This window comes from Staurois parvus, unplaced genomic scaffold (genome assembly GCF_062004578.1).
Source record: "Staurois parvus isolate SC_StPar_1 unplaced genomic scaffold, SC_StPar_1.0 ptg001045l, whole genome shotgun sequence".
NCBI classification, from domain to species: Eukaryota; Metazoa; Chordata; class Amphibia; order Anura; family Ranidae; genus Staurois; species Staurois parvus.
The window spans coordinates 5,951,036-5,969,075 of record NW_028318841.1 but is presented as its reverse complement, the minus strand read 5'-3'; the positions used below and the strand labels follow the sequence as shown (position 1 = coordinate 5,969,075).

Sequence of the window (18,040 nt, the reverse complement as noted above, 5' to 3'; positions counted from 1 at the left end):
ACAATTGTGGTAGATGGGGGAGGTCTTGAGTACATGGGGGTGGGGGGGTCAGTCTGGGGTAGGTGGGTGTGGGGATGTCAGTTAGGAGTGGATGGGGGTGGGGGGGTCAGTCTGGGGTAGATGGGGATGGCAAATTGGTTTCAAGTGGACGGGGGGGTCAGTCTGCGGTAGATGGGGGTGGGGACAGTCTTCAGTGGATGAGGTGGGGTGGTCAATCTGAGGTAGATGATGGTGGTGGGGTCAGTCTTGAGTGAATAGTGGTGGGGGGGTCAGTCTCAAGTGGATAGGGGTGGGGGGGTCAGTCTCGAGTAGATAGGGGTGGGGGGGTCAGTCTCGAGTGGATAGGGGTGGGGACGGTCATTCTCAACAGTTTTCTTTCTGCTCTAGGAGGATGTGAAACTTCTAACCCTTTGTCTGGACAGTGCTGATTGGCCCTGTGCTGATCGCATGCACCCAAGAAAAAAAAACCTCTCTAACCAAACTGAGCATGGGCATGTGCCTATGGATTCAGTCTGTTTCAGGTGGTCATTTCAACAAGAGAAGGGGCAGAGAAGAAAGGATCAAACATCCTTTTTACACAATGCAGAGAATTATACAGACTGGTTTTACTGTTGTGTGTTTAGTAACACCTTAAGTGCGGGGTTTCTATATGGTTACTATACTATTTACTCTTATTAAGGCATCCTATTTGAGTGCATTCCCACATTTCAGATGTGTTGCTTTTGACCTTTTTACAAAAATGCTACATGGTCAGTTACTCATGTAGTGCTTTACTTCTCCGGCAGTTTTCCGTTCCCGGCTGCAATAGGGGGCAGTGTGGTGTACGATTCAGCTCATCAAACGGATCTCTTTTTATTGTTTTGTAGAAAGTTTATTTGAAGTGTACAAGACATACACTTCATTCATGGCACTGTACAGCAGACAATGTGTTGCACTGCTGTACAGTGCCATGCGATTCGGTTTGGTGAGCTGTATTAAAGTGCAGCATGTCTGCATATTGCCACATCATGCTGCAGCAGAGCCATAGGCTGCATTGCAATGTGAATGGGGGACATAGGAAACAATTGTTTTCTGTGTGTCCTTCCAATGGCTCCCGCTGTTTTGCCTGAGCCAATGAGGAAGGAGAGACTCAGGAAAGCAACTGTTTTTGTGTAAATCACAGGATCGAGATCAGGCTTAAGTTAATATATAGGGGGCTGAGGGGGAAGCTGCACACTGAAGGTTTGTTACCTTCATGCATAGAATGAAAAACCTTCATCCTTTAGAACCAACTTTAACAATTAACCTTATGTCCTGCTTACAATGTTTTCACCAGACAGGAAGTGCAGGAAAATCCGCAACAGGGACACAGGAGGCAATGCAAACCTGACAGGGATTCTACTGTTCACCTATTCTACTAAGAGATAATCATTTTTATTTATGTCTGTTTTAGTGTAGGACAGTTCCCCTCATTTCCTGATCGGTGAAAACGTTGCCAACAAGACAGAACACGAGGGTAAATCTCACAAATGCAGTCCCAGAGAGTGATAAAAACCTTTCGATAAAGATGACAGGACTCAGAAAATACACCTCGCAATTTTAATGAGGTCAAATTTCAGAAGCCGTATACAATAAGCAAAATCAATAACAAATACCACCGACATTTCAGGGCCATGAGGGACCCCTTTTTCTCAAGTTGACAGAGACATACAGCCTGGCTGAGGAATATTGGCTGATTGCTAGCGTCTTTATTGAATGGTTGTTGACACTGCCAATGTGGGCCTTGCACTTTCGAATAAAAAAAGAAACATGGGGTACAGTAGTTCTAACCCTTCCCCATGCTATCCAAAAATATGAGCAAAGTTTTGGCTGGACATACACTTTTACATTTCTTATATATCTTTTTATTTATTTTTCTGACCATTTAGGAGAAAAGTATATTGTTTTTTGGGGCTGGCAGATATGATCTTTTTTTAGGATAGTACTGCAAAGTCCAGCGTTAATGTTTTTTCAGATAAAATACTGGATTCATTTTTTCTAGTACAAACGTGCATTATTGGCTCACATGTTTTACCCCACGTTCACACCTAAGCGTTTTATGCAACGTTGCATTGTCCATTTAATATGATTTCCTATGGCACATGTTCACATCTGTGCGTTTTCAAACGGTGTATTTTTTGGAAAGGATCAGGGACTTTTTTTAATGCAAAAAGTAGCATTTTTGGTTCTATAGACTGCAATGGAAACGCTTCAGAAATGTAATGCATTTTTGCCGCGTTTTTGATGCATCTTAAATCTGCCTAGCAACAACAAAAATAAAAAAATGAAAAAAAACCGCATCAAAAATGGGAAAAACACATCAAAGACACAAGTGCAAAAGCGCAAAACGCAGCGCAATGTAGAAAAGGCTCAAATGCAACCTGCATAGGTGTGATTCTAGCCTTGTTTCTCAAATTATTGTGCAGCTGTAGTATGGCATAATAGCACCCTCTAGTGAAGAAAACAGTAAATGTTGGAAATGTTATCTCTTCAATTCTTTGTTTCTTTTCTGTTATGGTTATTTTCTAGAGTTGAAAAACAAAAATTTAAACTAGCAAGTATTGATATATATCCAGCTTTCCCATGTCAACTAAATTACTGCTACCATTTTCCAATGCGTGTTAAGTAATAGCCCTGCGTGCTCCCAGCACATATGTCCGTGACTCCCGGAAAGATCCTGATCTCCCCTTGCGATTGTACCCCCCCCTCTAGTATGTATGATGCATGCATATTCTTAGCCCCCCAAGTGCATAACCTTACATTTATCAACATTAAACCTCATTTGCCCCATAGTTGCCCAATTAAACAGTGCATTGAGATCGGCTTGTAAGTCGGAGACATCCTGTAAGGACGTTATTCCACTGCACAGCTTGGTGTCATCTACAAAGACTGAAATGGGATTTTTAATCCCAGACCCTATATTGTTTATAAATATATTAAAAAGTAAGGGTCCCAACACTGAACCTTGGGGTACACCACTGACAACCCTAGACCATTCAGAGTATGAATCATTAACCACTACTCTCTGAATACCATCTTTTAGCCAGTTTTCTATTCATTTACATATGGATTTTTCTATGCCTGTAGATTTTACCTTACACATTAGCCATGTGTGGGGAACTGTGTCAAATGCTTTTGCAAAATCCAAGTATACCACGTCCACCGCCACCCCTCTGTCCAAGGTTTTGTTCACCCTCTCATAAAAAGAAATCAGATTTGTTTGACAACTTCTGTCTTTCATGAATCCGTGCTGTCTGTTGCTTAAAATATTTTTTTTTCCAGCAAGAACTCATCTATGTGGTCTTTTATTAAACTCTCCAGTATCTTCCCAACTATAGAAGTTAAACTAACAGGTCTATAATTACTTGGTAAAGATTTTGACCCCTTTTTAAATATTGGCACTACATTGGCCTTACGCCAATCCAGTGGTACTATGCCAGTCATTAAAGAGTCCCTAACAATTAGAAGCAATGGCTTTGAAATGACAGAGCTCAATTCTTTAAGGACTCGTGAGTATATGCCATCCAGTCAAGGTACTTTATTCACCTTTATTCTGTCTAAATATTTTTGGATCATATCAATTGTCAGCCAATGTGGATCATCTGGATCATCTGGAGCTGTGTCAATACCATCCCATTATGGACAAGAGCTCCCCCATGCTCCTTTGTATACACAGAGCTGAAGAAGGAATTTAATGAATTTGCCTTCTTTGTCCCCAGTCACCCACTCTAGATTATTTTGTAAAGGGCCTACATGCTCAGAGCGGACCTTTTTACTATTAATATATTTGAAGAATTTTTGGGGATTGGTCCTCCTATCTTTTGTAACCTGTCGTTTGTTTACAATTTTTGCGTCCTTTATTTCCTTTTTGCATATTCTGTTATATTCTTTGTAATATTTAAACAATGATAGTGTTCCTTCATTTTTATATTTAATAAAAGCTCTTTTCTTATGATCTATAGCTTTTTTAACTTTGGCCGTAAGCCACATAGGTTTGATTTTTAGCCTTTTAAACTTGTTGCCCATGGGAATATATTTTTCAGTGTGTTCACATACAGTCTTTTTGAAGAACTCCCATTTCTGTGCTGTGTTCATTGATGCCAATATTCCATCCCAGTCTAAGTCTTGGAGAGCAGCTCTCAGCCTTGGAAAATTAGCTTTCTTAAAATTGAGCATTTTTATTTTTCCCGTATGTGCTTGCCGTTTACAGCTAACAATAAGTGAAATCATGTTATGGTTACTACTACCCAGACGTTCTTTTATATGGACATTCGTAATAAACTCTGCATGGTTTGAGATTACCAGGTCCAGCAGAGCATCATTCCTAGTTGGGGCCTCTATGAATTGTACCATAAAATTGTCCTGTAGTAGGTTTAAAAATGTTTACCCTTTAACTGTTCCTGCAGTACCATTACTTCAGTCAGTTTGTGGGTAGTTAAAATCCCCCATTATTATCACTGTCCCAGCCCTTGCAGCTCTTTTGATCTGTGCAAGGAGCTGAGTGTCCACCTCCTCATTAACATTGGGAGGCCTATAACAAACTCCAATGATTACCTTTGTAGTACGCACCTCCATGTGCAGTTCCAACTATAATGCTTCAGCTCGCTCTGAGATCACTTCTCACATACAGACAGACACCACCACCTTTCCTATTTACCCTGTTTCTCAGAAAGAGAACATAGCTAGGAATATTAATGGCCTAGTCATGTGAAGAATTCAAGATTCATCAATACCAATTAAATCATAGCTCTGTTCATGCACCAAAGCTTCCGACTCACCTATTTTGCTTGGCAGACTTTTGGCATTGGTGAACAAACACTTTAATTCATTGACACCTTGTGCACATGTATTTTGCATATTTTTTATTTTCATACAAATGATACCAATTCCACTGGTTATTTGGAACATGGGAACCTTTTTATCATCTGCCATAGCCCTCCCCATCTCTCCCCATTCCACCTCCCAATAAATACTGACCCCTGTCCAGGGGCGGACTGACCATTTGGAAACTCGGGCACTGCCCGAGGGCCCGGGGTCAGTAGGAGGCCCAATGAGATGCCCCTGGTACCTTTTTCATAGGCTTTTTTGAGTTTGGGCAAGGACACAGGGGCCCCACAATCCCCTATTGCCCGGGGGCCCCATGAGTTGTCAGTCCGCCCCTGTCCCTGCCTGATCTGACCACCCCATTATAATCTAACGCATGGTAGTCTCATATAGAAAATGAAGACGTTACTAAAGTTACAAAAATTCTTGCATGACAAAATACAACTTCAGAAGTGATATAATGTATTTTATTGTATTGTAATGTATTCCTTGGTTTCTGAGCATGCGTGGTGTTTGTCTTCCATTTTTTTTTTAGACAAATACTGTACTGATTGAACAGAAATATTGCATTCTGGTATCGAATGATAATGAATAATTTGAATAATGTTGAATGAACTGACGTGATTGGCTCTCGAAAGCTGTGTACTAATGATCAGATTACTGAACGATCGCTGCAAACATGGTATTTTCCATCCGATTCTCTCATCGCGTGTACGGGGCATACAGACAGGCTCTGACCATTCCTTTGTTTGAAGACAGAGGAACAGTACAAAAAACCTCAATTCACAATGAAGCAAATCATTCACATTTAGATTCATAATCTTTTGCCAGTGGTGTATGCTTGCTGGAGATGTAGATGTTTTCTGAGGCCTAGAACAATGGTGTCATTGTATCATATTTATACTACCAACATCTCTTATAATCACAGTGAACCTCCGTATCTGTGGGGACACTTTTGGGGTAATATGCACAATCTGATTAATTTCTTGATGCAGAACCTGCAGTACTGTAGTGGCCATAGATAGGGCAATATTTATTTCAATAACTGCAAATTAAAAGCAATAGTTTTTTCCTGGTGAATCAGTGTAGAAAAGTTGAAACTATAAACAATTGCCAACCATTTACTGATTAGGCCTTTTTTAAAATCTATCAAATTAAGTGATTGATGATTAGAATGTTTATTCAGATACCATGGTAGGATGTGCACACCAAAGCTCAAACACACATGCATTCATGCGCTGTACACTGTATATATACAATCTTCCATGCGGTACTGTGCCGTGCTGGCGCATTATCTCCCTCTCTGCAGATGCAGAATGAGAGAGAAATGCTTCGACAATTCTCTTAAAAGAGCAGAGCCACTCAGTGAGAGATCTTTCTCATCTCCCCACTGGTACACAGACTGATAATGCTAATGCGAGCGGGGTGATTAGGGTGTACCCAGGTACATCCGGCACACCCTGTGTGCGCGCTTATGGATACTACTAACCTTGCTGAATTTACACTGAATCATATGAAGAATCAAATCCTTATGGCCACATTTAGGTCTTGTATCAGTTTGAAACCCAGTACCTCTGTGTATTTATTATCTGGTCTTTAGCTTTTAGCCTATTGAAACAAGAACTCTGTAGGAGCTTCTCTCTATATATTTGTTATGTTTACTATGGATGTCTGGTCTCATCTAACCAGTATAGATATTATCTAAACTGTGCACTGACATCATCAGTGCATTGTGTATGTTAGCATTTTCTTTCCATCCAGTCCTTAACCCCTTTACGAGCGGCCGCACATTTGCGTTCATGTAACAAAAAACATATGTGCTGAGAGCGCGCACCCTGCGCGCTCCCAGCACACATGTCCGGTACTCATGGAAAGGTCCCGGTCTGCTCTTTCGATCGGGACCTTTCCCGACCATGTGACCGCCCTGACGACACGTCACGACGGTCACATGATCCCTAAACCACGCCCCACCCACCCCGCCTCCCGGCGTCTAAAACTCTTAAAGGGCCGGGAGGAGCCGGCGGGAAGGGGTTAATCAACCAATTTTAAAGTGGCTGTAACAAAATCAAACATTTACAACATTTAGGCCCTTTGCACATGGGCTACATAGTTTACTGAGGTTTACTCAGGAACATGTGATGCCCATGTGCAAGGGGCCAAAAACTGTGTGGAAAGACCTGAGTAATGTTGAGTATAGGTGAGTAAAGGTGTATAAGCGTATAGACCAGTATAGATGAGTAACATTTTTCATTGCCAGTATTGTAATATTTTCATTTATACTTATGACGCCCATGTGCAAGGGGCCAAAAAGAGTAAACATGCAAGTAAATGAATGCACTCAAATGAAACATTTTCTATTTTTGTTACTGCTCTGTACTTATTGCTTTATTACTGATCTTTACTCAGCTGCGTGCAATGTCCCATAGACAACAATGCATTTCATTTCAGATCAGTGAGAAACTCAGCAATGTTTACTCCCATTACTATCATTTTAAAAAGTGAGGTTATGTGGGGTTGCAGTGATGAGTGCTTTTGATCATGGAATCATAACCAATTTTATAAGGTACAAAATATACTGCACACAAACTGTTTTTCTCTATTAATGAATTCACTATATTTATGTAGACCCTTTACAAAATTTCAGTAAGTAAACCTAGGTTATTATTGACAGTCTGGATCAGCAATGTCACCAGGCTTAGAGCTAAAAGTGATACTCCATCTCACTGATAACAATATTGAGCCAAGAAAAAAGTATCACTTGAAAGTTTAGAAATTAGGGAAACATTGGCATACACTATTGCCTCTAAGATGACTACAATGTCATAGGGACTATGAAGCAAGGACCATAGTGAGCAATAGTCAAAACATAAGCTATTTCTCTTAGGGTCTTCATTGGTGAGATTGCCCTGCTTGAATTTAGTGTGCCTGTTCACTTGATGTGGCTATTATGATGTTTTCAATTCTACCTGTTGGAGTAATCTACAGTATTACTTAACCACTAGCCTACAGGGCACTTATACCCCTTCCTGCCCAGGCCAATTTCCAGCTTTCAGCGCTGTCACATTTTGAATGACAATTGTGCGGTCATGCAACACTGTACCCATATGAAATGTTTATCATTTTTTTGAGACAGATAAAGCTTTCTTTTGGTGGTAATTAATCACCTCTGGGATTTTTATTTTTTCTTAAACAAACGAAAAACCACTGAAAATTTTGAAAAAAAAACATTTTTTCTTAGTTTTTGTTATACAATTTTATAAATAAGTGATTTTTCTCCTTCACTGATGTGTGCTAATGAGGCTGCAGTTATGGGCACTGATAGGCTGCACTGATGGACACTGAAAGGTGGCACTGATGGGCACTGTTAGGCAGCACTGACTGGCACTGTTAGGCGGCACTGACTGGCACTGATAGGCGACACTGATAGGTGGCACTGATTGGCAACACTGATAGGTGGCACTGATTGGCATTGATAGGTGGCACTGACTGGCATTGATGGGTGGCATTGAAAGGCAGCTCAGATGGGCACTGATATGTGGCATTAATGTGCACTGGTATGCACTGATATGTGGCATTGATTTGGCACTGATGGGCACTGGCAGGTGGCACTGATGAGCACTGACTGCTGGCACTGATGGACACTGACAGGTGGCACTTCTGGGGCCACACTGATCGTCAGGACACACTGATCATCAGTGCCCTGATGATCAGTGTACATGTCCCCTCCGCGGAAAGCCGATTACCGGCTCTCCTCTCCTCTCGAGCTGTCAGCGTGACAGCTCGAGAGGAGAGAAATGCCAATAACCGGCATTTCCGTGTTTACATGTGATCAGCTGTGATTGGACACAGCTGATCACATGACTGAGCCGACATCTTTGGCTCTTTCCGTGATCTGCTGTGTCCGAGGGACACAGCGCACAGGCGATCGCTGCGCGCTCCCTGAGCCGCGCATGCGCGGTGAGAATGGAAGGACGTCAAATGACATCCTATCAGAACGAGAGAACCACCTTGCGCTCGTCATTGTACTATATGGCGGGCGGAAGGTGGTTAATATTATGTTCTTAATATTATGAAAATGGAACAGCAGATGCTGGAACATGCAATAACATCCAAAAATCCAGACAGACTAGAACAGACATGGAAATAAAACAGGCAGATTTTTACTGTTGGGGCATTCAGAACAAGCAAGGTCTGGTTCAGCTTATCAGGCCCCGAGTGTAGAATCACTTTTGGGATGAATGATATTTTTTTTTCCTGCTCCTGCTTAATTTAAAATTCATTTATTTTTTCTCTCAAAACAAATTTCCAAATATGAAATTGATAATGAATCTTCTGTTTTTTTTCCTTGTCCAGCACATTTATCCTAAAATATTTACTACAGAAACAAAATACAATTGTACTTCAGTAATTTATTATACATAGAATTAAATAGTTGGCTGATTCTTTAGAGTTGATGTGCATGAGAGTCACTTGTATAAAAACAGAGTATCAATTGTCAGTCATGCATTGCGAGTTCATACAACCTAGAGATCAAAGATAGGCATCATTGTCATATCCCATCATTGCAGTCACTGTTGGGATCTCTACAGTGTTCTTTTCTGTGGTGGTGCCAGGCATATGTTTGTATCGCTCTCCACGATGCTGTGTTAATGCTGGTCCCCAGTTGTCTGCGGCTCTGCAAGTCTCCAGAAGCAATTAAAATATAGAAGATAAGTTGTATTCAAGTTATTAGCTGATGAATTATTAACTTTTACCAACACTTCTGTAAACTGGATTGCTATTGCACAACCGCAAGCAGCTAACACAAAATGGCTCAAAGTGATGCTATAATTTAGATGTAAATGCACTGTAAAGGAGTAAAGTAGAGAAGCAAAATTATATTTGGCTCAATGGTATACGTTTTAGAGTATACTGTATTTGTCCATTGGTCTGGCAATACTAGAATCTCAGTTGTTTGAGAGTAAGGTTGCATAGCTATTACTGTTTATCACATCATAGCATCTATAACTTTCGAGGAACTACATCTTCAGTTCCTTAGACCTATTAACTCCTAAACGTTATAGTGAGGTTGACTACATTGAGTCACTACAGCAATATTGCAAGGCAAAGTGATGTGATTCTAATAGTGCAGCATGCTGGCAAGAGGAGAACACAAAATGAAAGCCTCATTGTGATGGAGCTCTTTCATGGTTCAGTCAGGATCCTGCCACCAGGTCAACAATTATCTGTATTACTTAACTGCAAGGAGGAAAATGTTGGCAATACCCTTAGTGTTTTGTCTGGTGCTGGTGTGTGAATCACTTGACTGGCTGAACAAATATTTTGGCAGGTAAAAAGACACAAAGGTATACTCAAACTCTGTATTTAATAGCTTGCCTGCAGTTTGGTTTTACACATCTAGCCAGAAAATGGAAAACCTGTTCATATGATCCAACAAGAGCTGACTAGTAGTTTTCAGTAAAGATTGAACATGAATTCAACTTGAACCCAGCCTATTCACAGTTTGGCTTAAGGGTAAACTAACCAGCTGACCCATTCGTCTGATATTTGTAAACAAATGGCATAATGAAACAAGGACAGTAAGCAATAGTGAACAGATGATACACTGCTATTATGTTATATATTAATTTATTGTTATACTCAATCACTTACTTGTAAGAGGTTTCCTCTTGCTTGGATAATTTTAACTAAAGCTATAATAGGAATCCATATTAGACAAAAACAGATCATACACCAGCCCACAGATGTTCCCCAAGCAGGATATTTGATGGAGCCATATGAGGGAGCTTCAAAAGTAATGAGTGACCACAAAAGTATGGCCTGCAAAAACAGACAGGAAAAAATACAATACAAATGATTTGGAATGTGAGAGATAGAGAGATATACAATGAATTGCAAGACTACCAATTTAACTACCTAGGCCTGGAGACAAATATGTGTCATTAAGTAAAAGAAAGCATAAACAAGCCATAAATGTAAAGAAAGTAAATAAATACTCACCTTTCCCTCTGGCCAAGCTGCCAAATGCCTTTTTGATTGGTAGAACTACTCCCTCAAAGTCCGCTGGGAAACTGACACTTCCAGGTGTGTCAATCTTCCTGCTGACCTCCACATCACTATTGTCTCCTGCAATGCAAAGAGGTCAACAGGAGGAACAAGTGAGGGTTACAGGGAACCCAGGAGATTGACTCTTCCAGATGTGTTGGATTCACAGTGGACCTTTTAGAGACCATTGATATCAATGAATGTGGCGTTCAGAGGCATTGGCTGTGGGAAAGGTAAGCATTTATGTTACAATGGTATGCTTTTTTTTACTAATTTGTTTGCTAACTGACAGGGTTGTTTAAAGTGTATGCATGTCCTAAATATTGGTATATAAGGGGCATGTCAGAGTTACCGATTTTGAATAGAGGTCAAAATGTACATATTCTCTGTGGAGAGGAATAACAGCTGCAGCTCCTCTGGATGTTAGAAGTGGTCTTGCAGCTTTCTGTACAGCTACAGCACGAAGGAAAGAGCTTGGAGGGGGATACTTACTGTTAAATATTAAGAAAATGTTTTGTATAAACTGTAATAAGATTTTTTTACACAAGCCCCAATTATTTATTTTACTTACCATTAATAATAATGGTGATACAAAGAACCAGCATATTCTCCACCACAACCAAAAACTCCAATGCTTCTTCCCAATCATCATTTCAGTGTCCTCAATGAATCGATTGCCACCTACGAGTATATATATTTTGAAGATTGGAAAGCTGGCACTGATCTTATTTTACCACATTTGATCAACTGTTTCTAATTTCCAGAAGATGTCTATTTTGTGCAATTTATCAACAACAGGCCAGGGGTGCTGTCACACTGGTCATCCCTATCCAAAACTATCCTTTATTCAGAGCTCTGTAAGACTAAGAAACATAATTGGCACCACTGGTTCTAGAAGCCCATGCTATTCACACTGAAGACAATCTGGAGATTTGCTGATATGTCATGGCAGGTAAACCTCTACTCTCACGACTCCTCCTATGAATCACAAATTTCTCTAACATTTTAAGTGTGTGTAATATTTATGTGTGTTGCAATAATGGCTAGGAATTAAAGGTGAGTGAATTGAATTGCCATCAGTGAGTCCAATAGTATCAAAGGACTACTTATCAGTTTGCTACCAACATTCGACCTACAGTCACCCAAAGTAATCCAAAGGAAATTTTGCTTCTAAGATCATAGTGTGTTATGTTAAGTCACTTCATAAAGAAGAATTATATATCAATATTAGATTATATTCTCAAAATATTTTAAGAAAGAATAATACTTCCTCATTAGGGTAGTGATAGCAGCCTGCAGTAACACTGTATCAAAGAGGAGAATACAAAATATGTGTTACTTACTTGCATTCCGAGTTTAATGTGTCAAACAGAAGTGGATCACATTATACAGATAATTACTTTCTTTTTAGTGGCAGAGCAGGCCACATGGAAAAGCGCATCAATTTGTATTAGAGAGTTACCATTACTAACATATAGGATACTAAACTAAGAAGATGAATGTCAGAACAAACACAAAACCAAAAAAAGATAGCATAAACCAAGTGTGACTAACCTGTTTTAAAGAAGAGAACACAAAACCTTTGTTGCTAACTTGCATTCTGAGTTTAATGTGAGCTCGTTGGCATTAGTCTCCAGAAGTCACACTAAAATTCATAAGAGCTCCCTCAATCTGCAGCCTGGAAATAGCATTACTGGGAATTTATTAATTTACTTTTTACATACAATTATATATGTATAATTGTATGTGAAGGATCAGAAGATTAGGAAAGCAAATATAGTGTACCTTATGTTTTAAATTTGGTGAAAAACAATTATTTAATGTTATCTCAGACTGTTTTAAAGAGTACTAGATAACATCTGTCTCAAATCAGAGCTGGAATAAAGTGTCCCATTTCTGCAAATAATATCACTGTATAGTATATACAGTTTTGAATTTAATATTTCAATGCTGAAAAATCCTAATCTACACCTTATTCAACATTTCACACAGACAGTTATAGGGTAATATAGACAGTCAGGTTTCACTTCCGCAGTCATTATTCACTGACAGCTATTGTGAATTTAATTAATCTATTTGTATGTTAAATATAATATTGAAAAATTAACAACTGTTTGCAGGAAACTGAAAAAAGTCCACTGTTGTTAAAAACAATAATTAACTAAAATAAATTAATGTTATTAAATTATTGAAATAATCTTTCTGTGTTAAACTGCAACTATTGCAATTTTCTAAAATTGTCAAATGTTGATTCTTTTTAACACAAAGCCATTTTGTATAGCATTGGTGTATGGGATGCCTCTAGCTATGTAAACTCCTGCTTATGTGATTGGATCATTGCTTTCCTCAAAAGTCTGTAGTATGATTAAATTAAAATTTTAGGAACCCCCTGCAATAGGAGTTTTTTGCTATTGTATGTGAGATGCTCCCTAAGGTGGTCTTACTTATAAAGGGATGCAGACACTGCAAATTTACTATTACTTTGAAAACTGAGATTTGCTCAGGTGGATATAATGAATGTTGGTAATAATTGCAACAAATTTTTCTAAAATCTTTGCAATCCAGAAAGTATTCACAACACTTAACTTTTGCCACATTTTGTTATGTTGCAGCCTTCTTCCAAAATTGATTAATTTAATTTTTTTCCTCAACATTCTACAAACAATACCCCATAATGACAATGTGAAAGAAGTTCATTTTGAAATCTTTGCAATTTATTAAAACTAACAAACAAACAAAACCACATGTACATAAGTATTCACAGCCTTTGCCATGACACTCAAAATTGGGCTCTGATGCATCCTGTTCTCACTGATCATCCTTGAGATGTTTCCACAACGTAATTGGAGTCCACCTGTGGGAAAGTCAGTTGATTGGACATGATTAGGAATGGCATAAACCTGCCTATAAAAGGTCCCACAGTTAACAGTGCATGTCAGAGCATAAACTAAGCCATGAAGTCCAAGGAATTGTCCATAGAAATCTGAGACAGGATTGTATAAAAGCACAGATCTGGGGAAGGGTACAGAAAAATTTCTGCAGCACTGAAGGTCCCAATGAGCACAGTGGCCTCCATCATCCACAAATGGAAGAAGTTTGGAACCACCAGGAATCTACCTAGAGCGGACAAAATGAGCAATCAAGGGAGAAGGGCCTTAGCCAGGGAGGTAACCAAGCACACGATGGTCACTCTGAAAGAGCTCCAGCGTTTCTCTGTGGAGAGAGGAGAAAATTCCAGAAGAATCTCTGCAGCACTCCACCATTCAGGCCTGTATGGTAGAGTAAAAACAAACAAACAGAGAAAAAAGAAACAGAGGGCGCACCGGCCTAGTGCATTACCTTAAAAATGTTTAATAAGAAATAAAAATAGGTATTATACTCACAAACGACAGTAAAATCAAAGGCACATCATGACAGAACAGCTTGGTTGAAATCTGCTCAGGAACTGGGAGACTAGTCAGGATCAAAGGAAAGATGAATACAACAATGTACATCCTTAATGAAAACCAGTTCCAGAGCGCTCTGGACCTTAGACTGGGGCAACGGCTTATCTTTCAACAGGACAACGACCCTAAGCACACAGCCTACATAACAAAGGATTTGCCAACTCTGTGAATGTCCTGGAGTGGCCCAGCCAGAGCCCAGACTTGAACCCGATTGAACATCTCTGGAGAGATCTGAAAATGGCTGTGCACCTACGCTCTCCATCCAACCTGATGGCTCTTGAGAGGTACTGCAAAGAAGAATGGGAGATAGGTGTGCCAAGCATGTAGTTTGTAGCATCATACTCCAAATGACTTGAGGATGTATTTGGTGCTAAAGGTGCTTCAACAAAGTATTGAACAAAGGCTGTGAATACTTCTGTACATGGGTTTTTTTTCATTTCTATTTTTAATAAATTGCAAAGATTTAAAAATGAACTTCTTTCACATTGTTATTATGGGGTATTGTTTGTAGAATTTTGAGGAAAAAAATGAATTTAATTCATTTTGGAACAAGGCTGTAACATAACAAAATGTGGCAAAAGTTAAGCGCTGTGAATACTTTTTGGATGCACTGTAGATCACCTAAAAGAGATTGTGTTTTATTTTTTTCTGAACAACACAGTAGTAAAGTTTTTCTAAAGCCATTTTTTCCATCATTAAATTGGAGGATTTCCTCTCTACTCATAATTTTTGATTTACCCTCACTTTTATTCCTGATAACTTTGGGGATCAGGGTACTTAGAGAGGCTGAATCTCCCCAATGAGAACACAGACAACATTAAAAACCAGGAAGGGGTTCTAACCCCCCACCACTCTATCCGTACCCAAAAAAAAAAGGTTTGCTTTTAGTTTAAATATTTAAAATATATACCAGATGCTATCAACAGGTTGCAATACTCTGGTATTGTGTTTTCATAAACCAATAGTGCCTTTCATAATCACACTCAAACATTTCCCTATTGTAAGAATTTTCTAATTTTCACACGTTACAATCTATATGTTTGGCAAGAAAGTTACTTTATTTATTTATTTATTTATTTATTCTTAAAACATTGCGGAGTGGATTTGATAAAGGCAAATAGACTGTGCTCTTTGCAAGTGCAGCTGTTCCACAGCTTAGTAAATGAGGGAAACTCTGCTGCTTTCCATCATCCAGTCATGAGCAAGTGTGAATGCACCTCATTTTTGTTCAAGTATCGTTGTATTGTGCTCCTTCAAAATAACCACAATGTCTTTTTTCCAGAGCAGACTGTGTATCAAACATGCACACAGATGGATGCGAACCTCCATTTTGGCAAAGGATCTTCCATCCTGTATCATTTCTACTCCCAAATCAGCTTTCCTCATCCCCCCTCCCTCTCTGTTGAGTGACATGTGGTCTGGATGATGACAGAGATCACAGGCAGCAAACTCATTGGGAGGGCGTCATGGCTATAAACCACACTAGCTGGTGCCCCTGTCTGCGAGACTCTTGCTGGAGAAGGGATCGTAAAGCCATAAACCAAGCCCTCACTGAGCTTCAAAGACATTCCAGGTAGTCGTAAAAACAGCCTTACATTTAAAAACTCACTTTTCCATATAATTTTATATCTTCAAATAGGACATAATTACATAAACATGGAGCACATATTCGGACGGCTCACTTTAATACAAGTCTCCTGGTATATTATACCCCCTAGCTGGCATATACAGGAGCAGAAAATTATATCTCCTTAACCATTGAAGCAGGTATGTCATATTTAATATCTAACCGTTCAGCAGATGTGTCTTCATATTAATCTACTAGTGGCAAGGCTGCTAAATGCACCGAGAATAAGTTATGAACCATGACATCAACTGGGAGAGTTTTTGGTTCTAGCTTGGGTCTCCTCCCCAACACGCCACCCCAAATGAGGCGATTGGCTCTCTGCTTTAAGGAGACACCCTGCTGAGTTCCTAGAAAAAGCTGAGCTGAGTTAAGGGAAGTTAAAGATTCTCCCTTTTAACATCGAAACTAACTTTGGGAGATAAGGCATCCTTTTGGCTCTGAAACCTGATCTGCTTAAAACCAAAGCTGACGGCAAGTACTTTATCCCTCTAAACTTCTTTCTGTTATCTCTTTGCTGTGCTATTGCTTTTTGTATATATTTATATATATATTGGCTACATCTTTTTCTGTAAATATTTTTATTGCACCCTTTTGACCTTTTAGTAATAAATCTTACTTTCTGAAAGTGTTGAACTGTTTCTAAAGCTCTTTAATGCAAACTAAGAACCCCTGCCTCTGAAGAGTGCTACTGTGTGTGTGTTTTAAACTTCGGTATATCTCTGCCTGCGGTGACAGTGGTATACCGACGATTATTCAAACATCATAGTGTTATTGCTGATATTGCTGAGTTGCCTCTTTCTCTGTACAAAAAGGAGGTGGTGGCAGCGTGAAGGGTTAATTGCATAATTAACCTGACCCAGTAACAATCGCTCCCAGGCTGCCGGCACACAGGTTGTGGTCCATTAGCTGGAAAATCTTTGTGCAGGGTGCAGCTGGGCGTGGTGTTGTTATGCACGTGTCTGTGCAGTTTTAGATTGGCTAGTCTTTCGGTCACAAGTTTGGTGAGAAGGGCTGGGGTCTGACGCCACAATCGTCACAGCCTGTATTTCTCCTGAAGTTAACTGTGGGTTTTTTCTTGTATCACAAACAATTCTTCTTGCAGTTGTGGCTGCAATCTTTCTTGCTCTACCTGTAGTTGGCTTGGTATACGAGATCCCTGAATTTTCCACTTCTTAATAAGTGATTTAACAGTACTGACTGGCATAATCAAGCCTTTGGACATCTTGTTATATCCTATTGTTACGCAGGTCTTTTGACAATTCTTTTCTGATCCCCATGGCTCAGTACCTAGCCTGCTCAGTGCATCTACACAAGAGCTAACAATCTCATTGACTGTTTATACACAGACACTAATTGCAATTTAAAAGGCCACAAACGTGGAAAATTAACCTTTAATTGTCATTTTAGCCTATGTGTCTCACCTTGTGTGTCTGTAACAAGACTAAACATTCCAGGATATGTAAACTTTTTGATCAGGGTCATTTGGGTGATTTCTGTTATATAGTTTTTTTGCTTCTTCTTAAGTCATATTGATGTTAATAAATGGTTTCATATGATTACTATCCTTAAAATAAAGTCTGGCATGATCAGTCTTTTTTTTTTAAATCAATGTCACAATTTCACAATTTCTTACAGGGTATGTTTCCCAATATATTTTGTGCAATCATTGCTTACATACATGTTCATGCCCTATGTGTGCAACTTGTGTTTGAGTGTGTATGCACAGGGTGACAGTTTTTTTTATTTTTTTTTACTTAGCTTTATTGCTTTCAAAAGGGGGCTAACAAACACTTTATGTGGTAGCATTGGGAAGGTGAGAAGTACTATTTATAGAGACAATAGGAGTCTTTTCTGCCCTAGGCGCCATCTGATTGAATATAGATTTGATCAGCTGGTTACCTAGCTTTTTATCTGGGATACTGACAGCTCTGAACCTGGAAGTGTTTACTCTCTGCAGAGAACATTTAGAAATGGATGATCTTGATGTCTACCTGCTTGCCATTGTGACAGGTTTTTCTGTGGTCCCAGTTCCCAGGATGTACAGGAAAGTCATGAGGTTGTTTTGACCCATTAAGGACCT

The 18,040-nt window shown here is 39.4% G+C and overlaps 1 protein-coding gene across 1 annotated transcript in view; it reads right to left on the bottom strand.

The window, feature by feature from the left end:
* Window positions 1–9,231: 9,231 nt before the first annotated feature.
* The window catches only part of LOC149440936 (sodium- and chloride-dependent neutral and basic amino acid transporter B(0+)-like), a 64,963-nt gene continuing 56,154 nt past the window's right edge, over window positions 9,232–18,040 (bottom strand). Inside the window, exons 12-14 of the mRNA XM_089657988.1 lie at window positions 11,459–11,568; window positions 10,495–10,662; window positions 9,232–9,525 (exon numbers count right to left, since the gene is read on the bottom strand). Of these exons, the coding sequence (XP_089514114.1) occupies window positions 9,373–9,525; window positions 10,495–10,662; window positions 11,459–11,568 (431 nt within the window). The 3' untranslated portion in view covers window positions 9,232–9,372. The remainder of the gene's footprint in view (window positions 9,526–10,494; window positions 10,663–11,458; window positions 11,569–18,040) is intronic.